Below are 27064 nucleotides of genomic sequence, written 5' to 3'. Positions count from 1 at the left end.
GGCGGCCGCGGCCCCCGCGCTCCCCTCACCACAATGGCGGCCCCGCCGCCGCGCCTCGGAGACCCGGATGTGGGCAGGACGCGCGGCCGCGCGCTGCCCAATCAGCTTTCGGGCAACTTGAGAGACAGCAGGCGAGGCCTATCAGAGCGCGGAGGAGGGGCTTGGGCGGGACAGAGGGCGGAAGAGGGGAGGAAGTTGTGGGTCCCGCCCTTCACTGCTTCCGATTGGCGGAGGGAAGCGGCCGTGACAGCGCGGCGCAGCCTCTGATTGGACAGCGCCTGACTCGTCACACCCCGCCCCGGCGGTAGGGGGCGCTGTGCGGCGCCGCGGGACGGGGGGGACCGGACCCCACCCGTGAGGGGTTTATGGCAGGAGGGACCCTCCGAGGACATCCCGGGGACATTCCTCGTGGGATATCCCCCACGGGGCCTGTAATATCCCCGCAATGGGGGTAGAGCCCGCCTCACCCAGCCCCCTCGTCCCCCCCAGGGGTTCAACCCCACCCCGCGACCCCCGACGGGCAGGATGCTGCTGCACCCCAGGGATTGATGCCTCCTCCTTCCCAGCACTGCCCCCATGGCCACACTATGGCCCCTAATGCCCCAGCAAGTAGCCACCCCCCACCTTGGTGCCCCCTTCTTGCCCCCACCAGGGGCATGGGTGCCCCCCAGCCCCCAGAGCTTGCCCCTCGTCTGTGAGAACACGAGGCCCAGCTCACTGTAGGCATAAAAGTGGGTTTAATGTGTTGTCATGGGTCACGCAGCAGCTGGGCACTCACACCCCACCAGGGTGGAGGATCCCCTGGGGGTCCCCGTGGGGACAGGGGGCTGTTTTGGGGGGATATCAGCTGAAGGGGCCATGAGTGGGTGGCAGGCTGGGGTGTTGCTCCCTGACAACTAATTCCCAGATGGAGATGCTCCCTCCAGCCCCATGATCCCCTGAATGGGGGTAATGGAGGGGTAGGTCCTTCCCAAAACCCTTCAAGCTAAGGCTGTGGCACTTTTCATCAGGATGGACAAGCACAGGGTATCCCCATGTCTGGCCTCAGTGACATGCAAAGCTGGTGCTTGTTCCACCTCAGCCCTGCGGGAAAGGTGGATTACAGGCTCCAAAAACAGGCTCCCCTGACTCCCAACCCCACGTGACTAGCAGGAATGTGGCAACACAATCCAGGCCTTGAGAAACTTCCCTGGTGTGGGCAGAGGCTGGAGGGCAGAGGCAGCGTTCTGAGCAGAGGCTGTTACAAGGGCACAGATCAGCAGAGCAGCTCCGGGAAAACTGGGCATAAACAGGTCAAACCAAATACCTGGATGACAATTCCGCTCTAGCTGGGAGCTGTGAGCAGCACACTGCACCTAAACACCACTTGAGGTGACACACCCAAATGTGGAGTAGGTCTGCAGCACCTGGAAGCTTTCCCTGTGCTCTCCACAAATAGAAACGTAAGCGGCTTTGGCTGTGCATTGTCTCCCACTGTCCATGGATCACTCGTCTTTCCCTGCCCAGCAGGAATGTGTCTCCCTCCTCAAAACCCTCTCTTGAGCAGTTCCCTGTGTCAGCTTGTCCCCAGGCTTTTTAAGCTGAATGAGGGAATTTGTGTTAAAGCTTATTTGCCACACAGGAAACGCGACTCATGCAGTGGATTTCTCCAAAGTGGTACACGTAACTCCAAGTGGGATGATCTCATTATATACACAGTGCTGGGCTGCTAGGGAATGGTTCAGTGTGTGAGAATTTGTGGTGAAAGGGAAATGTGGAGTAAAATACATTTAAAAATTCTGATTCCTTGTCTTAGGGAGCCTCCAGGGACAGGCAGAGGAAATGAAATGGAAATAGTCATGCTGTGCTGTGTCCTGCTCTGGTCCCTCGATTCAGGAAGGACATTGAGGTGCTGGAGCATATCCAGAGAAGGGCAATGTAACTGAGGAAGGGTCTGGAGCACAAATCCTGTAAGAAGTAGCTGAGGGAGCTGGGAGGGCTCAGCCTGGAGAAAAGGGGGACTGGTGGGACCTTCTTGCTCTCTACAACTCCCTGACAGGAGGGTAGAGCCAGGTGGGGGTCAGACTTTGCAAGAAGACATAGCCTCAAGCTGTGTCACAGGAGGTTTAAGTTGGACATTAGGAAGAAATTCTTCACATAAAGGGTGATTATACATTGGAATGGGCTGCCCAGGGAGGTGGTGGAGTCACCATCCCTGCAGGTGTTTAAGGAGAGACTGGATGTGGCACTTGGTGCCATGGTCTAGTTGATGTGCTGGCGTTTGGTCATAGGTTGGACTCTATGGTTTCGGAGGTCTTTTCCAACCTAAATGATTCTGTGAGAAGGCAGGAAGCTTTGCTCCAAGCCAGCATCCTGCAGTGGGAATGGAAGCAGCAAAGCCACAGGCTGGGTGCTCAGCCCAGAGCCTGCCCTGGCTCAGAGCCAGCACCACCCTGACCCCACAGGTGACTCGGTGCAGGAGGGCTAAAGGCAGGGCCACAGCGGGGCTGGCTCCCATCCTGCCACCATCCAGCCTCCCAATTGGCAGCTCCAAGGAAAGTGCAGCCTTCCCTTGCCTAGGAGGGCAGGAGAACATCAGCAGGAACAGGAGAAACCTTCATCTTCCTCCATAGAAAGGAGAGGGGGGGGAAAAAAACCAAGAGAGGTAGAGTGTGCCAGTGTAGAGTGTATTTTCCCTCCATGGCAGGGAGACATGGGATAAGGACTGTGCTGAGCAGTGACACCCCTGGAGTGGGCTGCAATGCTGAGTCCTTTTTTCCTCTAAGTCCTTTCCCCTCAAGCCATTTCATTTACAGCCATTTATTAAAAGCTGGTGTTAGTAAGAGCCTTTGCTGGTAGGTAAGTGTTGTGCTCTGCAGCACAACTTGTAATTCCTAACAGATGTCTAAATCCTAAAGGTGCCTATGCCTGAAAACTCCATATCTGTGGGAAGTGACCATCACATAACATCATCTTTCCAGCGACTTGCACTCTCCCAAGCTTGTTTAAGGGCACTTCAACTATGTGAGTCAAAACAACATGAAAAATGTTCCAGTTTTCATGAGAGGGTGGTGCTGTAGCACCCACTGTCCAGTGTTTTCCCCCTGACCTGGACACCACCCTGGGCAGCAGCCCACCCAGCCAGGTCTTAGCCTCTCCCTCCATCACCCACCTGGGACAATCTCCTCGGGGAGGGTCCATCAGTGCAGGATTTGGCTTTTACTGGCCTCGAAGGCCTTCTTTCCTGGTGGTGCTCCCATGGGAAGTGTCACAAAGGATGCAGTGTCCTGTGACTGATGGGACGCTGGGGGCTGCAACACTGACGGGGTTAGAAACACACTGTGGTATCTGGATGTCCAGAGGAGCAGTGAGGGAACAGTGCTCCACTGCTCCCTTCTCATCTCAGTGGTGCCCTGGGGAGCTGTGAGAGCTGTCGAGGCTTCTCTGAGCAGCTCCCGCTTGTTCAACCACATCATCCAAAGGTCTTTGGGGAGCAGAGCCACAGTGGCTGTTCCATGAGCACCTTTCTCTGTCGTGCAGGGCCCAGGACCTTCAGCCACAAGAAAAGCCTGGATGCTCTGTTAGTGCAGACCCTCCACTCAAGGTATTGAAACAGCCACGCTCACCCTCCACTGCGCTTTGCTGTGGGTTCAGAGCAGCTCATCCCCCTGACCCCGCAGGGAAGGGGGGGGCTATTGTTCCTTCTCCCGCTGCACGTCCCGGCTGGATTTGAGGAAGTCACTCCGCAGCAGGCGGTAGAAGAGGATGATGTTCATGGGTGTCATGATTGCCATGCCCACCGTGCCCACCGCGTACGTCGCCGGGGGCACGTTCTGTCGATTGAGGAAGAGCCAGCGGGTCATCCAGGCCAGCGTGGCGATGCGAAACACCACGTAGGTGCCCAGGTTGACGATGCTGTTGAGGCGGTAGCAGGTGGTGTGCACCAGGTTGGCCATGAGAAGGATCTGCCGCAGGTGGAGGAAGATGGAGTTGATCTCCACCAGCAAAGCCACGAGGGCAAAGCCGACGTACTGATGGAGCAGCACAGCAATTCCAAAGCAAACAATCACCTGGAAAGGGGGAGGAAGAGAGGCTGGTTGTTCTCAGCTGCTGACAGCTGGAACCTTCTAGGCTGGGGCACAGCATGGAGCAGAGGTGGAAAGGATTACCACAGCAGTGCCAGGCCGCTGGTCATCACCCCACACATCTCTGCAGCATCAAAGCCTCCGGCCAGTGCTGCAGCCTCAGGCATAAAGTAAAACCTTTTGACCCTTGTATGAAACCTGAGTGGTTTTTTTTTGTTCTAGTGGGAGGAGAAGGAAAACAATTCTATAAGCTCCAGGTTGGCAGAGGAGACAAAGCAGCCTGACCTAACCCTGGTTTTGTGGCCTAGGGAGTGCAGTCGGGTGTGGCCCAGCAGGTTTTTCCACACACAGTGAATGGGCAGGAAGGGAGACGTGTAGCCCAGGGCTACAGTTGGAGCTGGCTCTGGGATTCTCCTGGGCATGCTGCAGGGATTAAGAGGCTTTGGTGTATCACAGAGCCTCATGGGATGCCCTGAGGGTGGCCTGAAACACCCTGGGGTTGCTGGGTGCTGCAGCAGAGGACAGGGCTCTTGGGGGCAGAGCAGGCGATTCCTGCCCTGCACCCTCCCTGCCAGGCAGGGATACAGGCTCTGCCTGCCCACACTCCAGCACACTCAGTCCTTTCTTTGGTTTATGCCATTAATGCTGTTCTCTGTACAGGCTCTGTAATGAGATTATCTGCTCCCCGCTAAGTCACTGTCTTGGCTCGAATTAACTCTATTGTGGAGATGAACTTTTGGTTCACTGGGCTCTGTGGGAGAGCAGGTCTGACCACTGGCTCCCCTGTCTCATCCCAGGTAGGTCTCAGCACTGTCCCTGTCCCCCACCCCAGGCCTTGCACACCCCTCTGCCTCCCCATACCCCTCAGTGTCTCTGCTACTCAGCTCCAGGCTGTGCCACCCCCCTGCCCTGCAGCACCCACAGTCTTAGAATCATAGAATTGTTTAGGTTGGAAAAACACTCCAGCGTCTGGACATTGGAGGTGATCAAAGAGAAAGCCATGCTGGGTACAGCCAGAAGGCACTGGTGTGGGGGGTCATGCATCACAGCTGCTCCAGCCACCCCAGCCCCAGATGATGGGAAAGCACCTTGGGGAGTGTGAGGTGGAAGGAGGGGCTGTGCAGCCCTTCCTGGCAGATCCTCAAGTGGCCGAAAGCCAGCAGGAGCTGTGCTGCCAGTGTGGACACCTGGGTCACAGCCTGACCACGTCACTGTTATGGATCAGCCCCCCCCAGCCCAGCCCTCTTCACCCTATGCTGTGTACACGTGTTCTTTCCTATCCAATCCTTGGGTGTCTTTCTGCAGATCCTCAGAGAGTGTGTGTGTCCTGCAGTCTGGGCTCCCCTCCCCAGGCAGAAAAATCTGTCAGATTTTTGTAACAGGCAGCAAATACCCACACTAACAACAGCAGGAGCCCCACTCATGTCCCCCAGCCCCAGCCTCCCTGGTGGTACATGTGCTGGTGAACTCACCACAGAGTGATGGAAGAGCAGCTCCCAGGATTGGTGAAGCTTCTGATTGCACAACATGTCCACAAAGTCTTCAAGGAAATAACCTGGGATCAGAGAAGCCATGAGCAAAGAAGGGGGCCAGGAAGGGCTGTGCCAAGGGACCCCCATGCCACAGTGGGCTCTGCACCTGACTGGGCTGGGCAGCCCCTCTAGGGAAGTGATGGCCACAGCTGTGTGAGTGGTGAATCACACACAGAGCACAATTACACACAGCAGGAGAAGGAAATCAGTGTGGTTTGGGTCCCTCTTGCAATCACTTTGTAGGATGTGCCTCTAGAAAGAGGCACTGACTAACTCCACCAACACCATATGGGCACTTTTGGGATGCCCCAAGCCCTGGCTGCCCCCCGAGGGCAGTGGTGGGCAGCCTGGTGCCCTGTACCTCCTGGCTGCGGGTGCCTTGGGACAGAAAGGAGCCACTGTCCTTTGCAAGAATAGGGCGATTGTCTGAGGTGCCTGAGGCATCGCTGCCTGCGACGTGGCTTGAGGGGCTGGTGTCAGGCACCGACGAGCCCAGGGAGACCTCCCCCGGGGGCCAGAAGAGGGGGAAGCCCACTCCCCCCACCTCACCTACAGACACGGCGACCAGGCTGTGCGCCCCGGGCGGGTGTGTGCCCACCAGGTCCTTGGACAGCTCGGGGTGGAGGTAGAACCTGCGGAGAAGTTGTGAGTGATGGGCAGTGGCTCTGGTTTCCCAGTGCCCTCGGTGCCCACCTTGTTCTGCTGGTCCCGCTGGTCCACCCATAGCCACCTCTCTCCTCCTGCTTTCCCTGGAGTCTCCTTGGTGCCTCCCTGTCGCTCGGACCTTCCTCCATCTCTCGGTGCCCCCCAGTCTCCAGGTCCCCACACTCCTCATGGTCCCCCCGTTTCTCCCCGGTGGGCTCAACCTCCCTCGGTGCCCCCACGGCCGCAGGTTCCCGTCGGGGTCCCTCGACGTCCCCATTGCCCTGTAGTGCCCCGGTCCCCCGGGGTGCCCACCCCGGCCCCAGATGCCGCTCACCCGGCCAGCGCCCCGCCGCCGCTGAGCACGCTGTGCGCCAGCGATGTCCAGATGTTGCGCCACTTCCAGCGGTTGCGCCGGGCCGAGGGTGGCGGCGGCACCAGCCGCTCCAGCCCCCGGTTCAGCAGGCGGAAAGCGGCGAAGGAGCCGGCCACCACCAGCAGCCCCGGGCTGAAAGCCATGGGCATCCACCGGCCCGCTGCCACCCCCGGGCTCCCATGGGACCGGCCGCGCTGCCCGATGGGCTCTGCTTCGCCCAGCCCCGGGATCCGCCCCGGGCACGGGCACCGCCCCGCCGGTACCGCCCTGGCCCGGCCGGGATGCGCATCACCCCCGAGGGGAAGGGCCGGGGGGTGCGGGGGCCGCCCCGCTGCCGGCGCTGGCAGTTCCCGCATCCCCCCGGGCAGAGATGCGGACACGCAGCGGCAGCGCTTCCCCTCGGGGAGTGGGACAAGGGGAGGGGGGAGACGGGAATTAAGCCCCCCGGGGGTGCGTCAGCCTTCCCCGGCATCGCACGGCAGAAGCGGCGCCAGCCCAAAAGCCGGCTGGGAGCGTGGCACGGAGCGGGGCACACGTGTCCTGTCGCTGTGCGGGAGCTGGGCACACTTTCCTCGTTGCCCTGAGATTCCACCTCGGTGACACCGGCTGGCCAGACGTCTCACCCATGAGGTGCTGCGGCCGCGTCCTTCACCCCAAAGCATCCCCGGCAGGTGATGCCCGTCATCGTTTCCTTGGGCTGGAGCTTTCCAAACCTCTCACCCTGAGTCAGGATCCCCACAGACCACACTACCGGGGCTGATCGCACACCAAGCAAGGAAAAATATCTGATTGCCCTGCCAAAAAAATGCTCTGCCCACAGCCCTGTTATCCTCCATCCCCCATGTCCCGTGTCTCGTCGCGAGAGGAGCTCCCCAACGCCTGGGATACCCCACCTCTGCCGTCTGGGGATTGTGGGAATTCACGATCCCGTAGCCACAGTTTTAGTTCTACCCTACAACTACGCCGCTTTTCCAGCTTCCCGTAATTTGATCGCTCCCCTGTTGCTTTTTGATGTCTCCACCAGAAGCTGCTGCACAGCCCTCGCTTCCATTCTGCCGGCAGGATGAGTCACCGTGTACACACCGATTAATGTCAAACTCTGCCTCTCCTCTGAGGTATTAATTTTGGATGAAATCTTCTACTTCCTCTTTGCTGAAGCACAAACGTGTGGTGCCTGAGCTTTCAGTCGCTGTCCTGGCTCTGGGGGGACGGACACTAAAACATCTGCGAGTAATTGCACTGAGGAGGGGAGCAATTAAATCAGAGCAGGAGAGGGGTGAGGTTCTTTTCCAGCCTAAACGATTCTATGACAGTCTCAACCGATAGAAAAGCATCTGTTCATGCTGCAGAAATTTGCTTAAAAGCTGAGCAAGACAATGTAATTTCATAACAGTTACATGGCAGGGAGACACTGCCTGAAGTAATCTGCAGCCCTGAGTGCTCGGGGGATTATAAATAATCTCGTGTATTAGGACCTGAAGGATCACGTAGGCTAATCTGTTACTGAGAAGACCAAATGCAAAGACATTTCTGTTTAGCATAAGATATGCTGAGGAAAGAGAGACATGCCTTGGAGACATGCCGGGCTGCTCAGGGCACCGAGGAGAAAAATCATTTCACAATTAATTGAGTATAAAATTGCACAGAGCTGATTTCCGAATGAGAAGTCATCTGCAGTACTTTAGCCTCAAAATTCTCAACTGCCCTTTTCCGTGGAGACAGCTCTGCCCTTCACCTGCCTTCAGGGAAAATCCCAGACCGTGGAGCACCTGAAAGCCCGGCCCTGTTTGCCCCAGAGGCTCCTCCATTTGCAGTGTTGTAGTTCTAAAGATGAACATTTGGCTCCGATTGGGAACAGGAATAGTTAAAATGTTTCTGGAGACTGGAGAGCTTTTACCTACCACTTCTGCATGGAAGGAATTTAAACCGTGATTAATTGAGCCTCTGGTTCAGGGACTTTGATCCCACTGCTGGAGCACTGGCAACAGCTACATGCAAAGTACTTTCTGGATCATTTTAGCCCAGATTTTACTTAATTTTACCAGGACTTCCCATTGAGCTGTGGTTTCTTGCAAGCCCTGTTTCCAGCCTTTTCTCCTTGTGTTCCTTCCTCTGCAGCAATGGCATTAACCGGGGGCGGTTTTGGAACTGGAGACTTCCAAGCCCAGTTACAAACAAGTCCCTTGACACCAAATCAGGCCAAATATTCAGCCACATGCCACAGGCTTGTCGTCCAGGCTTGTCCCAAAGGAACCCGCACAGAAGAGCGGGGACTCGAGCTGCCACAAGAGGTCCCTGCACGCCCGCTGGAGAACTGGGAGCCAGATCCGATGGGATTCTTCATTCACACCTTATTTGGAGATATTGCCTTTTTCACCCAGATTTCGAGAAGTTTTCCAAGCGTCCCCAAACGACCTCGTTTTCTGCAGGGAGGCAGCTCAGCCTGGTGACGGGTCGCTGCTGCTGCCTGTTCCCAGCAGGGCAGGGGACTCCTTACAGACGCCAGCAAGGACGTGCCCAGGTCCGTCCCATAATGCCGTGGGGACCACAGCTGATCCCATAGCGGGGTTTTCCAGCAGCATCCAGGGTGTGAATCCAGGGGTACAGCAATTTTTTCAGTAACCAAACAGTGGCTTTTGTCTCCCTCTCCCCGACTGGTGTTTCTCTGCAGCACATTTGAGAGGGAGAACCCATGTTCCACAATAAAAAACCATCAGTTTAGTGATAACCCACCGTATGAATTCTTCCACACAAACTGTGTCCCCCCCAGATGCTCCCCACTACTCTTGGATGAGTGTTGGAGTGTGCTTTTGCAGCTCCACCACCCTTTACACAAGGAGGAGCCCACTCTGCTTCCAAACATTATCCAGGGTTCTCCACAGCCAGCAGATGTGGGAGCTTCTGACAAGGCAAAAGTTATGCTCCTGTTTTTGGGAAGCCTCATTCTCTTAATCTGCCTCTCTGCATCCAGGGAGTCATAAAGCCCATCTGCTCATCTAATGCCAGACCTGGCTCACACCTGAAATAATTTGAAGAGTCCAAGAGCTCAAAACAAATCAAACAGCTTTGCTTCCAAACTTTAATTAGCTGTTGTCTCCATCCCTCTCTAAATTGTGTAACCACTCTGTGTGCTAGGCCATAGGAAGTCAGATGATATAGGAATGCTTTTCTTGATATATCCACATCTTCTTTCAGGAAGTCTGTAACTCCACACTTACGAAAGGATCTACTGTGCAAAATGCATGTTCTGCATGGCAAAGCATGCCCAGGCATTGCAGAGGCAGCTGTGAAGAGAGCTGAAATCAATGCAAACTTGAGCATCCACTCTTTCCAGCCAGCAGCACCCTCCTGATGTGGAAGCTGGATATTCTCCAGGTGGAACTGGGGATATACTTGCCATAGACACAGGAGAAAGGGGTTTCAGTCTCTGTGAGTGAGGTGAGCAGCTCCAGATTTAATGCAAGAAATGCCAGGGTGTGCATCACTTTGCCACTGACCTCAGGACTTGAACTTGTCTGGCAGAAGAAACCACCTGGCCTTGCACCACAGCCCATCTGTTCACCCTGCTCAAGTCTTTGAGCTCAAACTCTCGAGGGAAGGCTCTTCCTTTTCACAGTGTTTTGTCCAGCCCTGCAGGTGTTCTGCTGCCCAGGCTGGTCATCCTTCCCAAGAGCATTCCTTGAATAATACAGTGTCTCCTGGGAGCTTTGCAGGGCTGGGGTGCTCTGGTGCCAGATACCACCTGCAGACTGGGCACAGCAGCTGCCTTCTGCAGCCTGGCATGTAGGAATGGCCCCCAAACCACCCACGTGATAAACAGCCCCATGGCAGGTTGCTCTGGATGCTCCTGTGTTTGGCCTTCTTCCTTTTTCCCAGGACTGGAACTCTTTTTCTCTCAGGACACGAGGGACCTGAAGAAGAAACCTGTGTCAGCAGCACATCCCTGAGGATGCTGCAGGCTCAACTGTTTCTCATGGGCTTGGGCTGCACCAGCTGTCATGATCCAGTGGCACGAAGGATGTGCTCTCTCCTCACTCCAGTTGCACAGGTATGCCATGGGATGGAAAAAAATTCCATTGGCAGACGCACTGACTGCCAAAACTCCTTCAAGCACAGCAGGATAGGCAGATCCTTACAGTCCTCCTCTGCTTTCAGTAGATGGCATGCCCCAGATTCATCTACTTTCTGAACTGTTTATCTTCTGCTATTAGTAAGATTTCAGGTTCCTTCTTTCCTTGTGGTGGGGCCAGGTGTCTGCCAGGCCTGTATCCCATCTCTCACCGTTGCTAGACATGAATGTTTAGGAACAGAATGTGAAACACCACATGTTTACCCTATAAGCAAATGAATTCCCACTAAATATTTCTTTTCCCTTGTGGGATAAACATTTTTTACCTGTTCACCAGTCTCAAGCTTAAGTAATGTTTGATGAATATATATGTGCTTTATGGTTACATCATGATGTATACATGATTACATTGGGTTTTTTGCATTTCAGATGGGTTCGGAATGAGTCCTCCAAGGTGGAAGCATGTCCCAGCCCCTACACCCACTTTATGCAGCATTATACCTTGCTGAGCCCACTCAGTTCCTCCCGTGTTACAAATATAAGCACAGGAGCTTCCTAACTGCATCTCCTGCTGCTGCTGGCTCTGCAGCTTGGAACAGGTTAGGTTCCCTCCTGAATTCTCTCGTTATTAATATCACAAACCAAGCTGTTCTGAGAGCAGTGCCCCATTAATCATTTTAGCTCTGCTGCAGGTTTCACCTCGCTTCCTCTTCCTGCGACTGCACAGTTTTCATATGATTTGACTCTGTGGGTACTGCTCGTTAAAACTGGCAGGTCTGCCAGGGCAGGGAAGGGCCCTGAGCTTGGCGAGCTGGGGACAGGCAAAGCTGGGACAGGGACACATCCACAGAGCTACAACTGCTTTACAGCGTGGAAAAAATGTGCTGCACCAGCTGGTGTTAGCAGGGAGGAGGTAGCAGGGGGCTTGAAGGGAGGAGAGTTACACCCCTTAAATATTCGCCTCTGAACTTGAATTTCTGGAGCGCTGGCAACACTGGAGAGCAAAAGTGAAGATATCTAATAAAACACAAAGTCAGCTCAGCAGCCCATGTGAGTCAGCACTGATGTGGGTGGCAGGTCTGGTCAGAGACATTCGATGCCCACCTGGGCTCTGTTTGCGGTTGAGGGCACCACTTCCTTTTGCTCTCTTCCTTCCTATGTTTAATCCTGATCTGTGTTACAAGCAGAGGTCTAAACCACTCTGAGTAATTACCTCTGGATTACCTAACAGAGGACCAAAACATGCTTACAGAGCATCTTCCTGAAAATCTGCCTCCAATCCCATCCCGCTGCCTGAATCCCTCGAGGGGATTGTGTGTGTTCCTGAGTGCTGACTCTCACACACACTAACCCATCATCCCTGCAGCCAACCCAAACCTGCCCTCTGACATCCAATGCCCTTTTCCACTTTCTATCCTTTCCCATCATCTTTGCCTCCATCAGAGACGGGCTTTTTGTTTTGCCTTTATCCCTTTACATTTTACAAAAGCCCTTCCCCGGGTGCTCAGCTGCATCCAGTCACATCCAGCAGCATCCAGCAGCATCCATGGGCACCCAGCAGCCAAATCAGCCCCATAATACCAATACCATCATATAGGATCAAGCTCCACCTGGCTCATCCCAAAGCCTCCCAAAGCTGCACACCTCTGTACCTGCCCCTTTGCCTGTGCACTGCAGCTTTCACCCCTGAGCAGATGTTTCTCCAGTGATTTCTGCTGAGTCAGAGAATGCCTCCACAAGGGCTGCTGCTTCTCCACGTGGGAACGCGCTTCTGGGGGAATAATTACAGAGAGATTAAATACGGACGTTTGGCAGCCAAAATTGCTTCACATTCAGGCTCCTGGCCAGGAGGGCAGAGCCCAGAAGCTGCTCATTGGTGGTGTGAGAAAATACCTCACACCTGTGCCCATCGTGGGCGTGCATCCCCCGTGGGCCGGGATCATCCATACCCGGCAGCGTCCCAGCACCTGGATCTGAAGGAAGGGTGGTCATAGCTTGGTGGGTCCAAAAAAGTGAGCTACTTCCCAAACAAGCCAGCTTGCACTTACCCAGCATACCTGTGCCTGCCACCTTCTCCAGGTCACGCCCACCAAGGGGTTTTTATCCTCCCCACTGCTGGATTTGGGAACGTACCACGTGCAGAAATCTGATCCCTGCAAACCTCTGGTTCTGCAAGGGAGATGCTGGAAGCACACTGTTGGTAACTTTCCCCCCCTTTAATATTTAAGGTATATTTTAAAGTTGTGAAACATACTGGCTGTGAAATAGAGATAAGAACGAGAGTAGACACAAACAGTGTAGGCGTTACTCCTGGTTTTTTGCAACTCCCACTCTGTTATAAAAAATAGTACAGAAAGCAACACCCTGCTCCATGCCATCCTTCATGCTCCATGCAACGATGGGATCGTGTGCCTGGACACTGGTGACTGAACCAGGAGCAGAGCTGGACAGTAAGGCACATGCAAAGGTGCTGAACACTTCATGTGCCTTAAAATCAGCAGAGAAAAATCTTACTGAAAGATCGAATTAAAGAATTTTAAATGTTATTGGAGTATGTAAAAAGTAGTAATATTATTCTGAAGTGCTGCAAAAATGCGTTTGGTTGAGCTAGAGTGCTTTCCATCGGGAGAAGGGGCAGTGGAAAGTTGCAGTGGGATGTCACCGCATCCACTCGAGTTTCTGTTCATGCTGCCCATGACGCACCCTGTCTTTACACCACACCTGCACCATAATTCTTATGTGTCCTCAGTTCTTTTGCAACTCTAAACCCAAGCAAAATGCACTTAATTAGGCACAGACCAGTTGCAGAAATCAGATAAAACTCCCTGGCAGGAGGCAGCTTCTAAGAGATGCATCTCCTGACAGATGGGGACGTTGTGCAACGTGGGGAGAGCATCACCAGCTGTGGGTTGGCAGCGGGCAGAGTGCCTGTGGTGAGACACCAGGGTGTCACCTCAGAGGAGAAAGTCTCAGACGGCAGCTGTGGTGGCTTTCTGAGCCGGGGGACAGGTGACAGAACCCCCACAGCAGGACCAGGTGAGTACCCACCAATGCTTCTCCCAAGGGCCCTGGGAGCGGGGCAGTGTTGCAGCAGGGATTTGCAGGAGCAAGTCACCACCCTGTACTGAAACCTGCCTCAAATGACCCTCACTCAGCTCCATATCTTGCTTTTTTTTCTCCAAAACAGAGAGGGAGATTCCTAATCAGCCTCTCAACTGATTGCTAAGGCAGGAAGAGCATTAAGGACTGAGGGTTTTCTCACTTTTCTAACCCAAGAGGTATTTTGGGTAGGGATTAGTGCTTTCATGGCAATTAGCATGAATAACATCTCTGCAAAAATTTTAGAGAGGTTTTCAAGATGCTGAAGTGGCTCTTTAGATCCAATTTGGGGGAGACAGGGGATAAGGCAGCAGCACCTCCCCATAAATAATTGCATTTATTTACAACAGTCATTAATCATATCTCCTGACTAACCCTGTGCTGCAGTTTAATGGGACACAGGGCTGAAAACAAAAAGTGGGTTAAGTCAGAGGAGGAAAGGACAGAGGAATGGACTTCAAATTTGGACACAAAGTAAAAAAAGGGGGTGAAATGGGTGTTTTCCACAAGTTGAGGGTTTTTTCGTGCTGTATCAGGAATTTGGGACCCCTTAAGTGCCTGGTGTTGACCAGCTCCCAGCAGCCACCGGCATGGACAGTGACGACACCAACACCGTCACCGCCGAGGTCTGCAGGGAGGACGACGTTGGGGATGGAGAGTGAGTACCTGGGGGGGGTGGTGGGGAGCCAGGTGATTGTGTGCCCACCTCCCCACCTCTCCCACAGGCTCCTGGAGGTGATGGTGGCTGGTTACCCAGTGCTGCTGGTGAGGAACAGGAAGGAGTTCAGTGCCCTGGGCAGCAAATGTCCCCACTATGGTGCCCCGCTCAGCAAAGGTAACCCCAGCTCGGGGCAGGGGGAGAAGCCACATTGAGGAGGTTGGTTCTCACTGCCCAGTTGTGGGGGGTTTCTGTTGCAGGGGTCTTGAGAGGGGAGAGGCTGCGCTGCCCCTGGCACGGCGCCTGCTTTAACATCAGAACTGGAGACATCGAGGAATACCCTTCTCTGGACTGTATCTCCTGCTTTAAGGTGACCTCTTGGCTTTTTCTCCTCCCATCTTGGGCCACGTCCTCTGCACCTCTCACATTCATTCTCTCTCACAAGCTCTGTATTCCTGACACCAACTGAAAGCCCCCTGCCCTGGCCACCCCTCCGTGGCCCAGGTCATACAGAGCTACAACACATGGGATGATTTCTTGGGATCATGTAACTCCCTGCCCTAAAGCTCCTTTGAATCAAAGGTGATGCCATATATCCTGGTGTCTCTCACAGCCAGCACAGCTCTTGTGGGAAATAAAAATTATTTACACCTCTTCCTGAGTGCTCTTGGAATGAGGAGGAAAGCTCATGAGCTCCTCAGCATCATTTGACATCCAAGATCAGAGTTAGGTGAGCTCCTACCACAACCCCATGGATGCAGCACTTAAATGCCCTCTCCTTGCCCCCTTCAGGTAACAGTGGAAGATGGAAAGGTGTTTGTTACAGCAAAAAAGAAGGTACTGACCTTACCTGCTGCCACTGAGCACGAGCAGCACCTTGGGCTGGGCATGATTTCAGCTTTTCTCATTTTTTTCTAGGACCTTGAAAACAGCCTGAGGGTGAAGGCCAGAAGCAGGCGGTGCCTTGTCAACCAGAACACAATGCTGCTGCTGGGGGGAGGTCAGTGAAGGGGTCTGTGCTGTGCCCTCTCCACACACACTCTGTGAGCTGCCACTCTCTTCTCCAGGGAGGGCTTACCTGCTCCTCTTACTCCACAGTGGTGTGTAAGAGGGCTGAGATGAGCATCTCCTCTAGGTGTGGCTGCCCTGGTGTGTGCAGAGACGCTTCGCCAGGAGGGTTTTACTGGCAGGATCATCATGGCCACTAAAGAGAAACATGTTCCATACGACAAGTCCAAACTGAGCAAGGTTTGTGCGTGACAAGGGCAAGGACTGTGCCTGGGCACCACGTGGGACATGGCCCACACTGAGGGCCAGGCTGAGCAAAGCAGGAGTGCTGAGGTACTCACAGGGAACAGGGGTAAAAATTCCAGAAAACATCTCACTTCTCCCTCCCGGGAAGTCTTTGATCAGAGTCCACCAAAAGTTGATGGTTTTCTCTCCTTTTACTGAGTTCTTCCTGCTAGAGTTTGAGTTGATGGTTTTTCTGAGAGAGAACAAGAGGCTGGGGATGGGGCAGTGTGGGGAGCTGTGATTGACTAATGGGAAATTTACCTCTTATGCAAACTGGTTTACCAGTAAACACTGAAGGAAAATTGCTGTTTGTAAGAAGTGCTTTATTTCACATTTCTGTTGTGTTTTCAGGAAATGGACTTGAAAGCTGAGAACATCTACCTGAGGAAACCTGAATTCCTTGATGCTCAGGGAATAGAGTTCTGGACAGAGAAAGAGGTACCAGAGAAGCTGAGCTTAGTCTTCAGTGGTTGATCCTGTTCCTGCCATGGTGAGGGGAAGAAATTCCGTACTATAAGGGTGGTGAGGCCCTGGCACAGATTTCCCAGAGAAGCTGTGGCTGCCCCTGTATCCCTGGAAGTGTCCAAGACCAGGTTGGACAGAGCTTGGAGCAACCTGGTCTAGTGGAAGGTGTCCCTACCCCTAGCAGGGGGGTGGAATGAGATGGTCTTTGAGGTCCTTTCCAACCCAAACCATTCTATGATTCTATAAATTAGAGCTCTCCTAAATACATGTATTATCTTCTGGGACAGCATTCCCAGGCCAGTGCTATGGATGGTGTCCGTACCTTGGGTGTAACACTGGTCTGTGCAGCCCATGGATGGACCTTTAGGAAGTGGGAGAGAGGACTCCAGCATCCCTCATCTCACCTCAGTGTCCAGAAACAAGGCACACAGCCACAGGCAAGACAGGCAGGACACCAGTGGGTCAGAGGTGCCTGCCTGATCTCTGACCCCTCTCTCCTGCAGGCAGTGTCGGTGGATTTCCAGAAGCAGCAGGTCCACTTCATGGATGGTTCCTCTCAGAAATACCATCAGCTGCTCATTGCAACAGGCAGCCAGTGAGTGCACAAAGCATTTGCCACGCACAGAATTAGAGGCAGGACAGGATGGGTCAACATTGGGACATGGAATTGGAGTGTAAGGGAGGTGGTAGGAAATGAGATGAAAGGACAGAATGGGATGACACAGCCATGGGCTTGTACTCCCTCCTCGTTCTTTAATTTCTGATTATGGGATGCATCTGGATTTTCTCTCTTTCAGCTCCAGCTTCCTCAAAGTCCCAGGTGCAGACCTGCAGAACGTGTGCATTCTCCAAACTCCAGAAGACTCCAGCAAGATCTTGGAGCTGGCAACTGGGAAGAATCTGGTGATTGTAGGAGCTTCATTCGTAGGTACCAGGCTGGAGTGGGTATCAAGCTATCAGTGAGCGCTTCTGTTGCCTGTACAGATTAATCAGAGGCCCTCAGGGAAGGGATGTTCATTTTCTACCCAGCTGGGATCCTCCCTGGAGCCCTGTAGCTGCTGGGGGTGTGCATTACACAGCACCCACTCATTCTTTCCTCTGATAGCCAGAAACTTTGAGAGCTATAAACAATTCCTGCACAAGGACAGAGGGAAATGTGCCTTATAAAAGGTCACTGTCCTTCAGAGGAGTTGGATTCCCCAGAAGCATTGGGAAAGCGAGGAGGCAAGGCACAGAAAGGGAGCTATTTTGTTCAAAACTGGGAGCTGCTCTTTGCATTTCCTAATATCCAGGTCTGTAGTGCACAAGAACAAAGACAGTGGGGAGCTAAATACCTCAGCCCAGAAATGCATAGCAAAGCAGTTAAGCACTGGCAACACGTCAGATTTGCTCTCCTGGAAGGGGAAAAGATTTCCAAGCAGGAGGATACAGGTTGATGCTTGCAGCAGGCTTACCTTGGGCATACCTTTCCCTTGCAGGAATGGAGGTGGCTGCCTTCCTCTCAGACAAGGCTGGTACCATCTCAGTGGTGGAAAGAGAGGAGTTCCCTTTCCAGCACGCTCTGGGTCCTCAGGTTGGAGGCGTCGCCATGAAGGTTGGGAAAACCTGGCACTAAATTCTGGGAGGGAGAACACACATTATCCAGGCAGCCCAGTGATCCACAACAGCCCAGGAAACCTCACCCCTGTGCTGAGTCATAACTCTGTGTGCCCAGCACCAGCCTCACACATGGCTGGTCCCAACCTCCCCACGCACACATCACACTCCCCGGCCCTGCTTCATCCCAAACCCACCTCACACACCAGTCCTGACTGAGACTGCAGAGAAAAGCCAGGGTTCCAGGGTCCCTGCACCAGCCAGGGACACAAATGGAACCTCTCTGCAGCCTGGAGCAGCAGCTGTGCTGTCTGCCTGGGTTTTGTCTGGGCAGAGCTGTTTTTATAGCAGTACAGCCTGGAATTTCCTAATGAATACTGAAACTAGTCCTTTTCAGATGCTGCAAAATAAAGGGGTGAAGTTCCACATGAAATCAGAACTCTGTGAGCTGAAAGGAAAGTATGGAAAGGTCAGTCATGCCTCTGTGATCCCTGAACTGCTAATTTTAGGGGAAAAAAAATCCCAAACTGAGGTATAGCCCAGTGTCTACATCTCGGCTGTCCTCTCCCATGTCTAGACCCTCCCTTTCTTTTCACTGAGTACAGCTCTGGGCTCAAAGGGCACCAGTAAGTGTTCCTCTCTCAGGGACAGCAGTGTGATTTTCTTTTACATTCCCAGCAATGCACATTAGTTGGACAAGGTGATCCGAACCTGGGGAAGAAAAAAGACAGCAAAGAATGAAGCAGCAGGGAGGCTGCTGGAATTAGGACAGCGTTTTTAACCCTTTATTAATGACTCTTCCTTCTCTCCTAGGTCACAGAGGCTGTTCTTGCCAACGGAGAGAAATTACCTGCAGATGTGGTAGTGGTGGGAATAGGTAAGAGACCCCATTTGGGAGAGTGAGGCTCTTTAGGAATGGGGAGAACAGTCAGCAAGCCCAGAACACCACAGTTCATTCCCAGGACACCATCCCCTGCAGTCTCTTTCCCGTTCTGTTATCATCCAACCCTTCCTCCCGGCCCCAAACACCTGCAGAAAGTCAGCAGTTCATGAACAAGCACTTGGCCTTGGAGGAAGGGAGCCAATTACACTCTCAGAGTGCCTTTGGCTCACTTGCTGAGCTCCATAGGTCACTGCTGTGTTACTGGAGCGTGCTGTGTCCTGGGCCCTGGTTTTATTGCCCCTGGATTAGCTCAGCACCAGCCCAAGCACAGCTCATGCTCCAAGTGCAGAACAGAGCAAGTGCTCAGCTCTGAGCAGGCTGAGCAGGCAGCACAGGCACATGTTTGCTGTGGGACCAAATTTCCTCCCTGCCTTTTGTCCCTGCTCCTCTCCCTGCAGGGTCGACCCCCAGCTCAGCATTTCTGAAGGGCACCTCCATTGCCAGAGATGACAAAGGTGCCATCCTGGTGGATCTGGTGAGTGCCAGCCGAGTATTCCAGGTCCAACCCCATCCCTTCACTCTCATCCTTGCACTAACTGCTCTTTCTTAGCACATGCAAACCAACATCCCAAATGTCTTTGCTGCGGGGGACGTGGTGTCCTTTCCAGTAGCACTTCTCAGTGGGGACCGGTCCAGCATCCATCACCAACAAGTGGCTGAGGCCCACGGTGAGAGCTCAGCCATCTCACTTTCCAGCTCCCCTGGAGGAGGGAATGGGGCAGAAGGGACAGGGCAGGATAACAAGAGGCAGAGAACACTTCTTTGAGCACCTTCGAGAAAAATATTTCCTCTGTTGGCTCGTCACAGGTCACGTTGCTGCCTTAAACATGCTGAAGAAAGAGAAGGAGTTGCACACTGTTCCCTTCTTCTGGACCACGTTGCTTGGGAAAAGCATCCGCTATGCAGGTAGGAGGGGGCAGAGAGATGGGAGCAGCAGAACTTCTTCCCTGCCCATTGCTCACCCACCAGCTGGGTCTGGGCTTGTAAACGCAGTGGTTGCAGAGTTCACCTGAAGCAGCTCAAGTTTTGGACTGGCTGCCACGGTGAGTTCAAGCTTTGGGCCTGAATGTTACCCAGAGCTCTTGTTCTTTGCTGATCTCAAGTGGCTTAGAGGTCACAAAGGAGGTAGGACCTCCCTCTCCGAGCCAAGGAAAGGCTCAGGGTCATGATGTAATTGTGCAGCTCTGCATCAGTTCTGCTTGCCCAGGGCCTTCATGCCTGCTCCCCAGTTCTGCCCCAGCCAGTCACTGTGCCCTCTGTCCCTACCTGTGATGGCTGTGAGGTGGGATGGGTGGCAGCTGCTGTGCCAGGGCTCCCTGAGCAGGCTGTGACATTCTCTCTCACAGGCTGTGGAAAGGGATACACGGACACTGTTGTGAAGGGCAGCCTGGAGCAACAGAAGTTCCTGATCTTTTACCTCAAGTGAGTGAATCCATGGCCAGTCCATGCCCTGACACAGCACTGCTGCGGGAACAGGGCAAGGTTCTCTCCCTTACAGCCTGCAGAGATTCCGCAGAGGCTCCACATCACCTCCTGTGGCTGCTGGGCGCTGAACCAGCAGTGAGATGGTTCCAGAGAAAACCAAAGCAGGGCAGGGAAGGAGAAGAGGATGAGCTTCAATGAAGACACCAGCTGGGCAGGGAGCCTGGGACACGTCTCCTCTCCCTCTGCCCTGCTGCTCCCAGGCTCGGTGCCCAGCTCCCAGCAGTGCCAGACGATCTGCCACAAGTCCCTGTGCATCCTGCAGCACCAGCCACTCTGCCCTGAGCCCTCTGAAATACAGCTGGTCTCCAGTCAGGGTGCCACGAGGACGCTGCTGTGCTGAGCTATGTACACTGAGGAGATCCACATTCTTCCTCTTTCCCTCTCAGGGATGGCCATGTGACAGCAGCTGCCAGCCTGAACTGCGACCCCATGGTGTCTCTCATTGCAGAAGTTTTATACTTGGGGAAACTAATTTCCAAAGAAGAAGCAGAGTAAGTGACAGCCTGGCCGAGCTGGTGGGTGGCTCTGTGCTGTTCCCCAGGCTGGCAGAGCCCACTGAGAGACACGAAGCCCGGATGAGTTTCGGCAAATCCCCGACCTTCCTCTTGTTTGCAGGGCCTGTGACATCGGCAACATATCCTCACTGGCACAAACCTGAGCTTGGTACCTGCCCCTGTGAGGGGCACATACCCAAGGGTTAACAGCTCCACATCCTCCTGTCCTGGAGAAATAAAACCATCAGGAAAGTCGAAATCAGCACCTGCATTTTGTGTTTGCAGACTCACTCCTTGCTTGTGTGCTGGGACAAAGTACAGCAGAGCTTTCCCTCCTCTTCTAGTGATCTGCTGGGCTGGAAAAGAGGAGGTTGCCTGTGGCCTGAGGCTTGGCTGGGAGTCTGTGCAGGCAGCAGCCACCACACATCCACAAATCCACCCGCCACAGATAAAACCAGCTCCTCCTGTTCCTTCCCTGTTGGCAGGGAGCTTTCATCCAGCACACCGGTCACGCTGACCTTCTCCTTTGCAAAAGCACATTTCCCCAGCAAGGGGAGCTGTGAGCGAGCAAGCTGCTCTCCCGGCTGGGAACAGGGTGGTCTGTGCGCAGGAACTCACACGGAATACCCTGCCCCTAAGGACAGAAATGCCACCCGACCTCTGAGCCAGCAGCACCTGCTGGCACTGTCACTGCCGTCTTGAATATTGCATTAGCTGCCGCAGCGAGCGCTTCCCACCCCCTGACAGCAGCCAGCCTCCGGCAGAGAAATCCCAGCTCCAGTCAGCATCCCCTCTCCTGCCACGTCCCTGCGTGCTGGATGCTTCGGGGAGGTGGACAGATGCTGGAGGAAAGAGTCATCGAGTTTTTTGCAAGGCAACAGCGAGCGAGGCTGTGCTTTCTACAGGAAACCCTGCACTTACTCAGCAGTCACATGGAGCTTTGCAAGAGGAAGGGTAAGTCCCAGGAGCTGGGCAAGTTCCCACAGGGGCACTTACTGTCAGCCTAAAACCCCTCTGGTTTTACATGAGCTGCAGGGTAGCCAGAGCCTGAGCCCTCTGCTCAGCAGGTGAGATACTGCAGAACTGGTTTTGTGTTAAATACACAAACTTGCCCTCTGGCACCTTCTCGCATATGAATTTGACCTGAAATATGACGTTTTGCATTTCCTGACCCCGTGGGCTCGGTGCTTCTGCTCAGGGCAACTCTCTGCCCTGAAATAGCCACATCTCACCATGGGGTTTCAGCAGCACAGGTTATTCCTTCACGACAAATTTATGCATTCCCTGTATCCCGAGGCACACAAGGGCAGAGGTGCTGGTGGCCAGAGCGTCAGCTCCCATCCCTATCAAGCTGTGCTGCATGGGAAGGAGAGTAAGCCCAGGAAGCTGCTCCTCCCTGCCCTTGGGCACCCTGCACACACACACACCTACCCACAACTTTCTGCCCCCTCGGTGCACTCCAAGAGGTGTTGGCCACTGAGCAGGTGCCAGTTGTGTTGTATGGACTTGCAGCAGGGCAGCCACGGTGGAAGAGACAGGCTCTGCCTCAAGCTGGAGGAACTAATCCCAGGGGGGTTCAGCAGCCCCACTCTCTCTGGGTGACAACCACGCCAAAGAAATTCAGCTTCTCGTAGCCATCAGGAAGCACAAGCCAAGAAGAGCAGCTTTGTGTAAGAAGGAAAGACCCCAGGACAACAGATTTGCTCCACTTCTACCACTTAATGGACACCAGGCTGCTTTCTGTGCTTTGCTGGGTGCCAAAATTGGGAACAGCCCTGCCTTGGGCGGCTGGAGCCCAGGCAGGCAGAGTTAGTTGAGATTGTGCAGACATTTCAGCACAGGCCGTTCCTCCCTGCCCGCCCTCAGAGCTGGGATGAGCTGTGCTCTTCCTGGCAGGCCCCGAGCAGCAGTGCCTGGACACTCCCCTAATTCCCAGCCACCAAGGCAGCCTGGGGGGGGGTGGTGGTCCTGGCAGACCCGTGGGAAAGGCACCTCCTGGAGTGCAGAGGCTCCCTGGAGCCCTTGCTGTGGCCACACAGAGCTTCTCTCTCACTCAGTGCAAGGCAGGGAGGGGTCGCCATCCCTGGAGAGCAGCTTCCAGGTTCCTTTCAGAGCAGTCTTCTGCTTCTGTCCACCAGCAAGGCAGAGCTTGGACCATGGAGGAGCCTCGCAAGATTCACCTGGACCCCTCTCAGTGCTGCTGGCTCCAAAATACCTGGAATCCTGGTGCTGCCCCAGGGCCAGCCACAGTCAGGGCTGCCCAGCCTCGCAGGACAGACAGTGGTTCCGGGAACAGACGTCCAGAGGCTCCAGAGCCGCGCGTGACTCGGACCTGAGTCACCCTCTCCCAGTGGCCCAGCCCCACCGCACCCGGCCCCGACCCGCACCAGGGCAGCGTGGGTGTGGAGCCAGCCCTCTCCCCAGGCTCCATCCCACTGCCTGGCATGTTGCAGGATTAATCCAGCTCCTGAGCTCAACAGCAGGTCAGACCTGTGGGCTACGCCCAGCCTTGGCTCACCTCTGGCTTGGGGCAAACCCAGGGGACCTGAACAACCAACCCTCCACCTGCAGACCCCAACGGGGCATCAGGGATTGAGCTCTGGTGCTGTGGCCCCCCCAGCATCCCAAAGGGTCTACAACGCCCACCATCTACCCACCAGGCAAGTCCGGGCACCCCATGGGCAACAAACTTCCTAAAACTGAACTGTTGAGCGAAAAGGAAAGTTTAATGCCTCTTTTGGTCTCCTCTCAGCTCAGTGACACCCCACTGCAGCGAGACCCCGCTGACAGGGCTGCCTGGCAATCCCCCAGCCAAGGCTCTGTCTGGAGGCTGTGGGGAGACTTCTTCATCCCGGCTGGACTCATCCACAGGACACTTCAGACTGGCTCATCCTGGTCGCTCAGGGCGCGGGTCTGGCTGGCATCCAAGGTCCCAGTGACAAGAAGAGAGTGGCTACATTCAACAGTTCTTCAACTGGCAGCTTTAGCTACTGGAGAAGGACATAAAGCTTGCCACTGAAGAACTGGTGCTGGTTAGCCAGGAGCAGGGGGGGCATGGAAGCACCTGGAAAGGAAATACATGGATCAGAGCCAGGATCAAACCACGCCGAGCCATCACCCACAGCAGCCAGGGCTGCTCCTCTCCCCCACTCCAACACCAGGTCCTGATCTACCACCTTGTCTTCCCCCCAAGGAAGCTCCTCGGGGCTGAAATCCCCCCCATCGCATGGAATCGAGAGGCAGCTCCGACCTCAACCCTTCCCTCTCCCAAAGCAGGTGGTGCGTGAGCTCCAGCACCTGCAGCTGGTGCTAAACTATGAGCAATGGGAAACCCAAGGCCGTTTTTGCTGGAAAAATAAGAGATAAGAAAGCCTGCTCCAGGCAGGGCAGGGAGGCCACTGCAGGTGGGGGTTATGGCATTCCCTGTCGGCTCACCTCGGGCATCCATCGGCGCTGGCAGGGTCCCACCTGGCCAGGGGCCAGGAGCCTCCTGACGGGGAAGACACTTTGTCAGGCGGCTGCTGCCAAGCCACCGGTGGGGGAATTCTGGGGAGTGCAGCTTTTTTTTCCCCCCTCCCTCCCACCCCGAGTCATTTTGTTGGAGGGCAAGGACGCCAACCCCCAGGGCTGGTGTGAGACCCCACTGCTTCCCCTTCAGCCCGGGAAAAGTCCCCTTTCCACACCAACCCAGCGGTTTGGCTACTGGGGGTTGAGTTTTGGGAAAACCCCCAGGCAACCGGGCCTGGCGGGGTGGACAGACGGACCCGGTGGGGGGACAGACAACACCGGGAAACTCCCTGGGGGCCAGCACAACATCCTCCCGCCGGCGTCACCCCAAAGGTACGGGGGACCCCGGCTGGCCCCGGGCCTCAGCGGGCGGTAGGTGCGGCCGGACCCCAGTTCGGGGCTGCGGGGAGGCTCCCGGTGCGGGACCGGTGGCCGGGGCGCAGCGGCGGCGGCGGGGCCCGGCGGGGATGCCGAGCATTCCTGGCGTGCCGGGTACATCTGGTCCGGATTCCAGTGAGCTGGTCCCGGCCCTGCTCCACCCCCGCCGGCCCGTGAATCAGCACCCGCCGCTGAGCCACCGGCCCCGCCGGCACCGGGGGCTGATGAAGGGGGGGGCTGACGGTAACACGGCTCCCACCCACCCCTCCTCGGCACCGACAGACCCCATCGGCTCTGGGAGGGGCCCCGCTGGGAGCTCGCCCCGCTAATAAAACCCGCTGTGCCCGCAGCCGGTGCCCCCCTCCCGGTATAACCGGGTCACCCCCCTCCACCAGAGCCTCTCCTCCCGGTAAAACCAACACCCCCGATCCCCCTCTAACCGAGACCGCTCCCCGCCGCCGCCACTCCACGGCCAAGCCGCTCCCTCCGCTCCCCCCGGGACTCTCCGCCGCCCCTCCCGCCCCTCCGCCGCCCGGGATGCTCCGGCCCGTGCCCGCGGCGGGAGCGGCCTCAGGTCAAAGTCTGCCCAGCCCGGTCCCGGAGTGAAGGTCACCCCCGGGGCGGCCACCGCCCGTCGCGGGAAGCCCCGGCCGCGGCTCCGCCCGCCCCACCGGGACACCCCCCGGCGCGGGGGCCGCGCACCGACCCCGGCCCCAAACCCCCCCGTACCGCGCCCCGACCCCACCGGGGGCGAGGCCACCCGGCCCGGGCGGCGCCGCGAGGCCAGGGGAGAGACGGGACGCGGCGCGCCGGGCCCCCACCGCCGCCCTGCTCCGGGGGGAAGGTCACCTTCCCCTCCCGTCCCTTCCCGTCCCCGGTGGGGCGCAGCCCCTCGACTCCCGGCGCACCGGCGGGGGGCTCGGCCGCTCTTACCGCGCGCCCGAGCGCGGTGCCGGCGGACCCACCTGCGGGTCCGGTCCCACCGGTGCCGCCCGGGCCGTGGCGGGTCCCTGTTCCCGGTGCCGGTGCCGCCGCCTCCCCCGCCGCGCCGGCTCCGTCCCGGATCAGCTGGCAGAGTCATGACGCAGCCGCCCCCGGCCCCGCCCCTCGGCCCCCGGCCCCGCCCCCGGGCCAATCGCCGGCCGGCACCGCCGCCGCCCGCCGCGCCCGCCCCCGCGCCGCGATTGACGCTCGCTCCCGCCAATGGAGGCCCGGCGCTACCCGACGCCCGGCCAATGGGGAGCGGAAGCCATCCCTCCGCCCCACCCACCGCGCAGGGGAAGAGTCTGGCTCCCGCCTCGCCGGCCGGCGGTTGCCTTGGAAACGGGCGGGCCGCCGCGGGGCATGCCGGGAGTTGTAGTGCGGCGCGGCGCTCCCGGCATGCCCCGCGTGCTGTGAGTTGGCATTTTCAAGAGGGGGGAAGGGGTGGCGGGGACGGGGCGGCCCCGGAGGGGGCCCGACCCTCCCGCGGGCCCCGAGCGGGGCGCGGCGCTGCCGCGGGGGCCGCCCTCGGGCGGCGCCTTCCAGCGCCCAGGGCCGGTGACACAGCCCCGATTCCGAGAAGTTGCTCCAAGTCCTCGGGCCAATCAGAAGTGAGCGCTCGGCGCGCGCGCCAATCGGCGGGCGCGGGGGGCGTGGCCGCGAGGACTCGGGTGACCCCGATGACTTGGCAGCGCCGCGCGATGACTGGACAACTTCTTTAAAGGGGCCGCGCCCGCCGCGGGCGGCGGAGGAAGAGAGAGCGCAGGGCACCAGCAGCCCAGCCCAGCCCAGCCCGGCCGGACCAGCGGGGCTCACCCACTGTCCCGCGCACAGCCATTACACTGATGTTCCCTACCAGGCTGCTCAGCCAGTGGGGTCAGCGGGTGCCGGGGCCGCGGTGCCCCTTTAAGGCCGCCTCCTGCCCTTCGCCCCAGTAACAGCTGATTGCGGCGGGCCAGGCCGGGCGGGCCAATGAGCCGCCGCCACGTCCCACCCACGTGACGCCCCACGCGCCGCCGCGCCATGCGGCTCTGCCCGGTGGGAGCCCCCGGCGCCCCTTAAAGGGGCCGCGCGCGGTGCGGCCGCCCGTGGCTGCCCCGCTCGTGTCCCCCGCGGGCACCTCCGCGCCCGCAGCCCCGGCACCACCCGAGGGCGGCGGCGGGCGGACCCGGCTCGGCTCAAAGGCACAGTTGGTTGGACAGAGCCAAACGGGAGAGTCCTGGGGTGGCGGGGTCGGGCTGGCCCCGCTCCCCTTTACCGGCACTCACCTGCCGCCGGTGGGTGGGGTCCGCCCGCCGCGGGCAGGAGACCCCTTTAAGACCGGCTGCCTCGTCAGCGCGGCTCGCCCAGCTCCAGCTGACAGCCCGGGGCGCCTCTGACGTCGCAGTGACGTCACGGGCCCGCCGTGTCCCCGCCGTGTCCCGCCCCGCCGCTGCCCATGCTCGGCCCCGGCCCCGCGCCCCGGCCCCGCCGCACCGCCCC

At 56.8% G+C, this 27064-nt stretch overlaps 4 protein-coding genes and 3 long non-coding RNA genes across 9 annotated transcripts in view; 2 read left to right on the top strand and 5 right to left on the bottom strand.

The window, feature by feature from the left end:
* PRPF8 (pre-mRNA processing factor 8) overlaps positions 1-658 on the bottom strand; it is a 20036-nt gene extending 19378 nt beyond the window's left edge. Inside the window, exons 1-2 of the mRNA XM_027666866.1 lie at positions 650-658; positions 30-138 (exon numbers count right to left, since the gene is read on the bottom strand). Of these exons, the coding sequence (XP_027522667.1) occupies positions 30-138; positions 650-658 (118 nt within the window). The remainder of the gene's footprint in view (positions 1-29; positions 139-649) is intronic.
* A 1987-nt stretch (positions 659-2645) lies between these two features.
* TLCD2 (TLC domain containing 2) lies at positions 2646-6796 on the bottom strand. The gene is made up of 4 exons (XM_027666909.1): positions 6576-6796; positions 6146-6228; positions 5537-5619; positions 2646-4049 (listed from the first exon to the last, which is right to left on the bottom strand). The coding sequence occupies exons 1-4, from the start codon at positions 6761-6763 to the stop codon at positions 3672-3674; spliced, it is 732 nt and encodes a 243-aa protein (XP_027522710.1). The 5' UTR covers positions 6764-6796; the 3' UTR covers positions 2646-3671.
* A 6772-nt stretch (positions 6797-13568) lies between these two features.
* On the top strand, positions 13569-20978 carry LOC113958560 (apoptosis-inducing factor 3-like). Its single transcript, XM_027666910.1, has 19 exons — positions 13569-13719; positions 14319-14440; positions 14508-14617; positions 14701-14810; positions 15233-15277; positions 15359-15440; positions 15576-15688; positions 16085-16171; positions 16702-16793; positions 16996-17126; positions 17677-17792; positions 18192-18263; positions 18608-18671; positions 19136-19212; positions 19288-19405; positions 19545-19643; positions 20084-20159; positions 20609-20713; positions 20838-20978. The coding sequence occupies exons 2-19, from the start codon at positions 14373-14375 to the stop codon at positions 20878-20880; spliced, it is 1608 nt and encodes a 535-aa protein (XP_027522711.1). The 5' UTR covers positions 13569-13719; positions 14319-14372; the 3' UTR covers positions 20881-20978.
* Positions 15297-16087, bottom strand: LOC113958562. The gene is made up of 3 exons (XR_003531556.1): positions 15790-16087; positions 15519-15644; positions 15297-15373 (listed from the first exon to the last, which is right to left on the bottom strand). It is a non-coding gene; the product is annotated as an uncharacterized LOC113958562 (long non-coding RNA).
* LOC113958561 lies at positions 17060-19985 on the bottom strand. 2 transcript variants are annotated; one of them, XR_003531553.1, is made up of 5 exons: positions 19704-19985; positions 19508-19567; positions 17992-18194; positions 17653-17816; positions 17060-17332 (listed from the first exon to the last, which is right to left on the bottom strand). It is a non-coding gene; the product is annotated as an uncharacterized LOC113958561 (long non-coding RNA). The 2 variants fall into 2 exon arrangements; XR_003531555.1 differs by having other exon boundaries at positions 17060-17174.
* Positions 20979-23421: 2443 nt separating the features above from the next.
* On the bottom strand, positions 23422-25702 carry LOC113958525. Of its 2 annotated transcripts, XR_003531546.1 has the most exons (3): positions 25567-25702; positions 24152-24206; positions 23422-23780 (listed from the first exon to the last, which is right to left on the bottom strand). It is a non-coding gene; the product is annotated as an uncharacterized LOC113958525 (long non-coding RNA). The 2 variants fall into 2 exon arrangements; XR_003531547.1 differs by lacking the exon at positions 24152-24206.
* Positions 25703-26102: 400 nt separating this feature from the next.
* WDR81 (WD repeat domain 81) overlaps positions 26103-27064 on the top strand; it is a 13231-nt gene continuing 12269 nt past the window's right edge. The window contains exon 1 of the mRNA XM_027666830.1: positions 26103-26193. The gene's annotated coding sequence lies outside the window, so the exon portion shown is untranslated. The remainder of the gene's footprint in view (positions 26194-27064) is intronic.

Source organism: Corapipo altera, unplaced genomic scaffold, assembly GCF_003945725.1.
Source record: "Corapipo altera isolate COAL_440 unplaced genomic scaffold, ASM394572v1 181, whole genome shotgun sequence".
NCBI classification, from domain to species: Eukaryota; Metazoa; Chordata; class Aves; order Passeriformes; family Pipridae; genus Corapipo; species Corapipo altera.
Note: the sequence above shows the minus strand (reverse complement) of the source record. Positions and strands in the feature narration are given on the sequence as shown.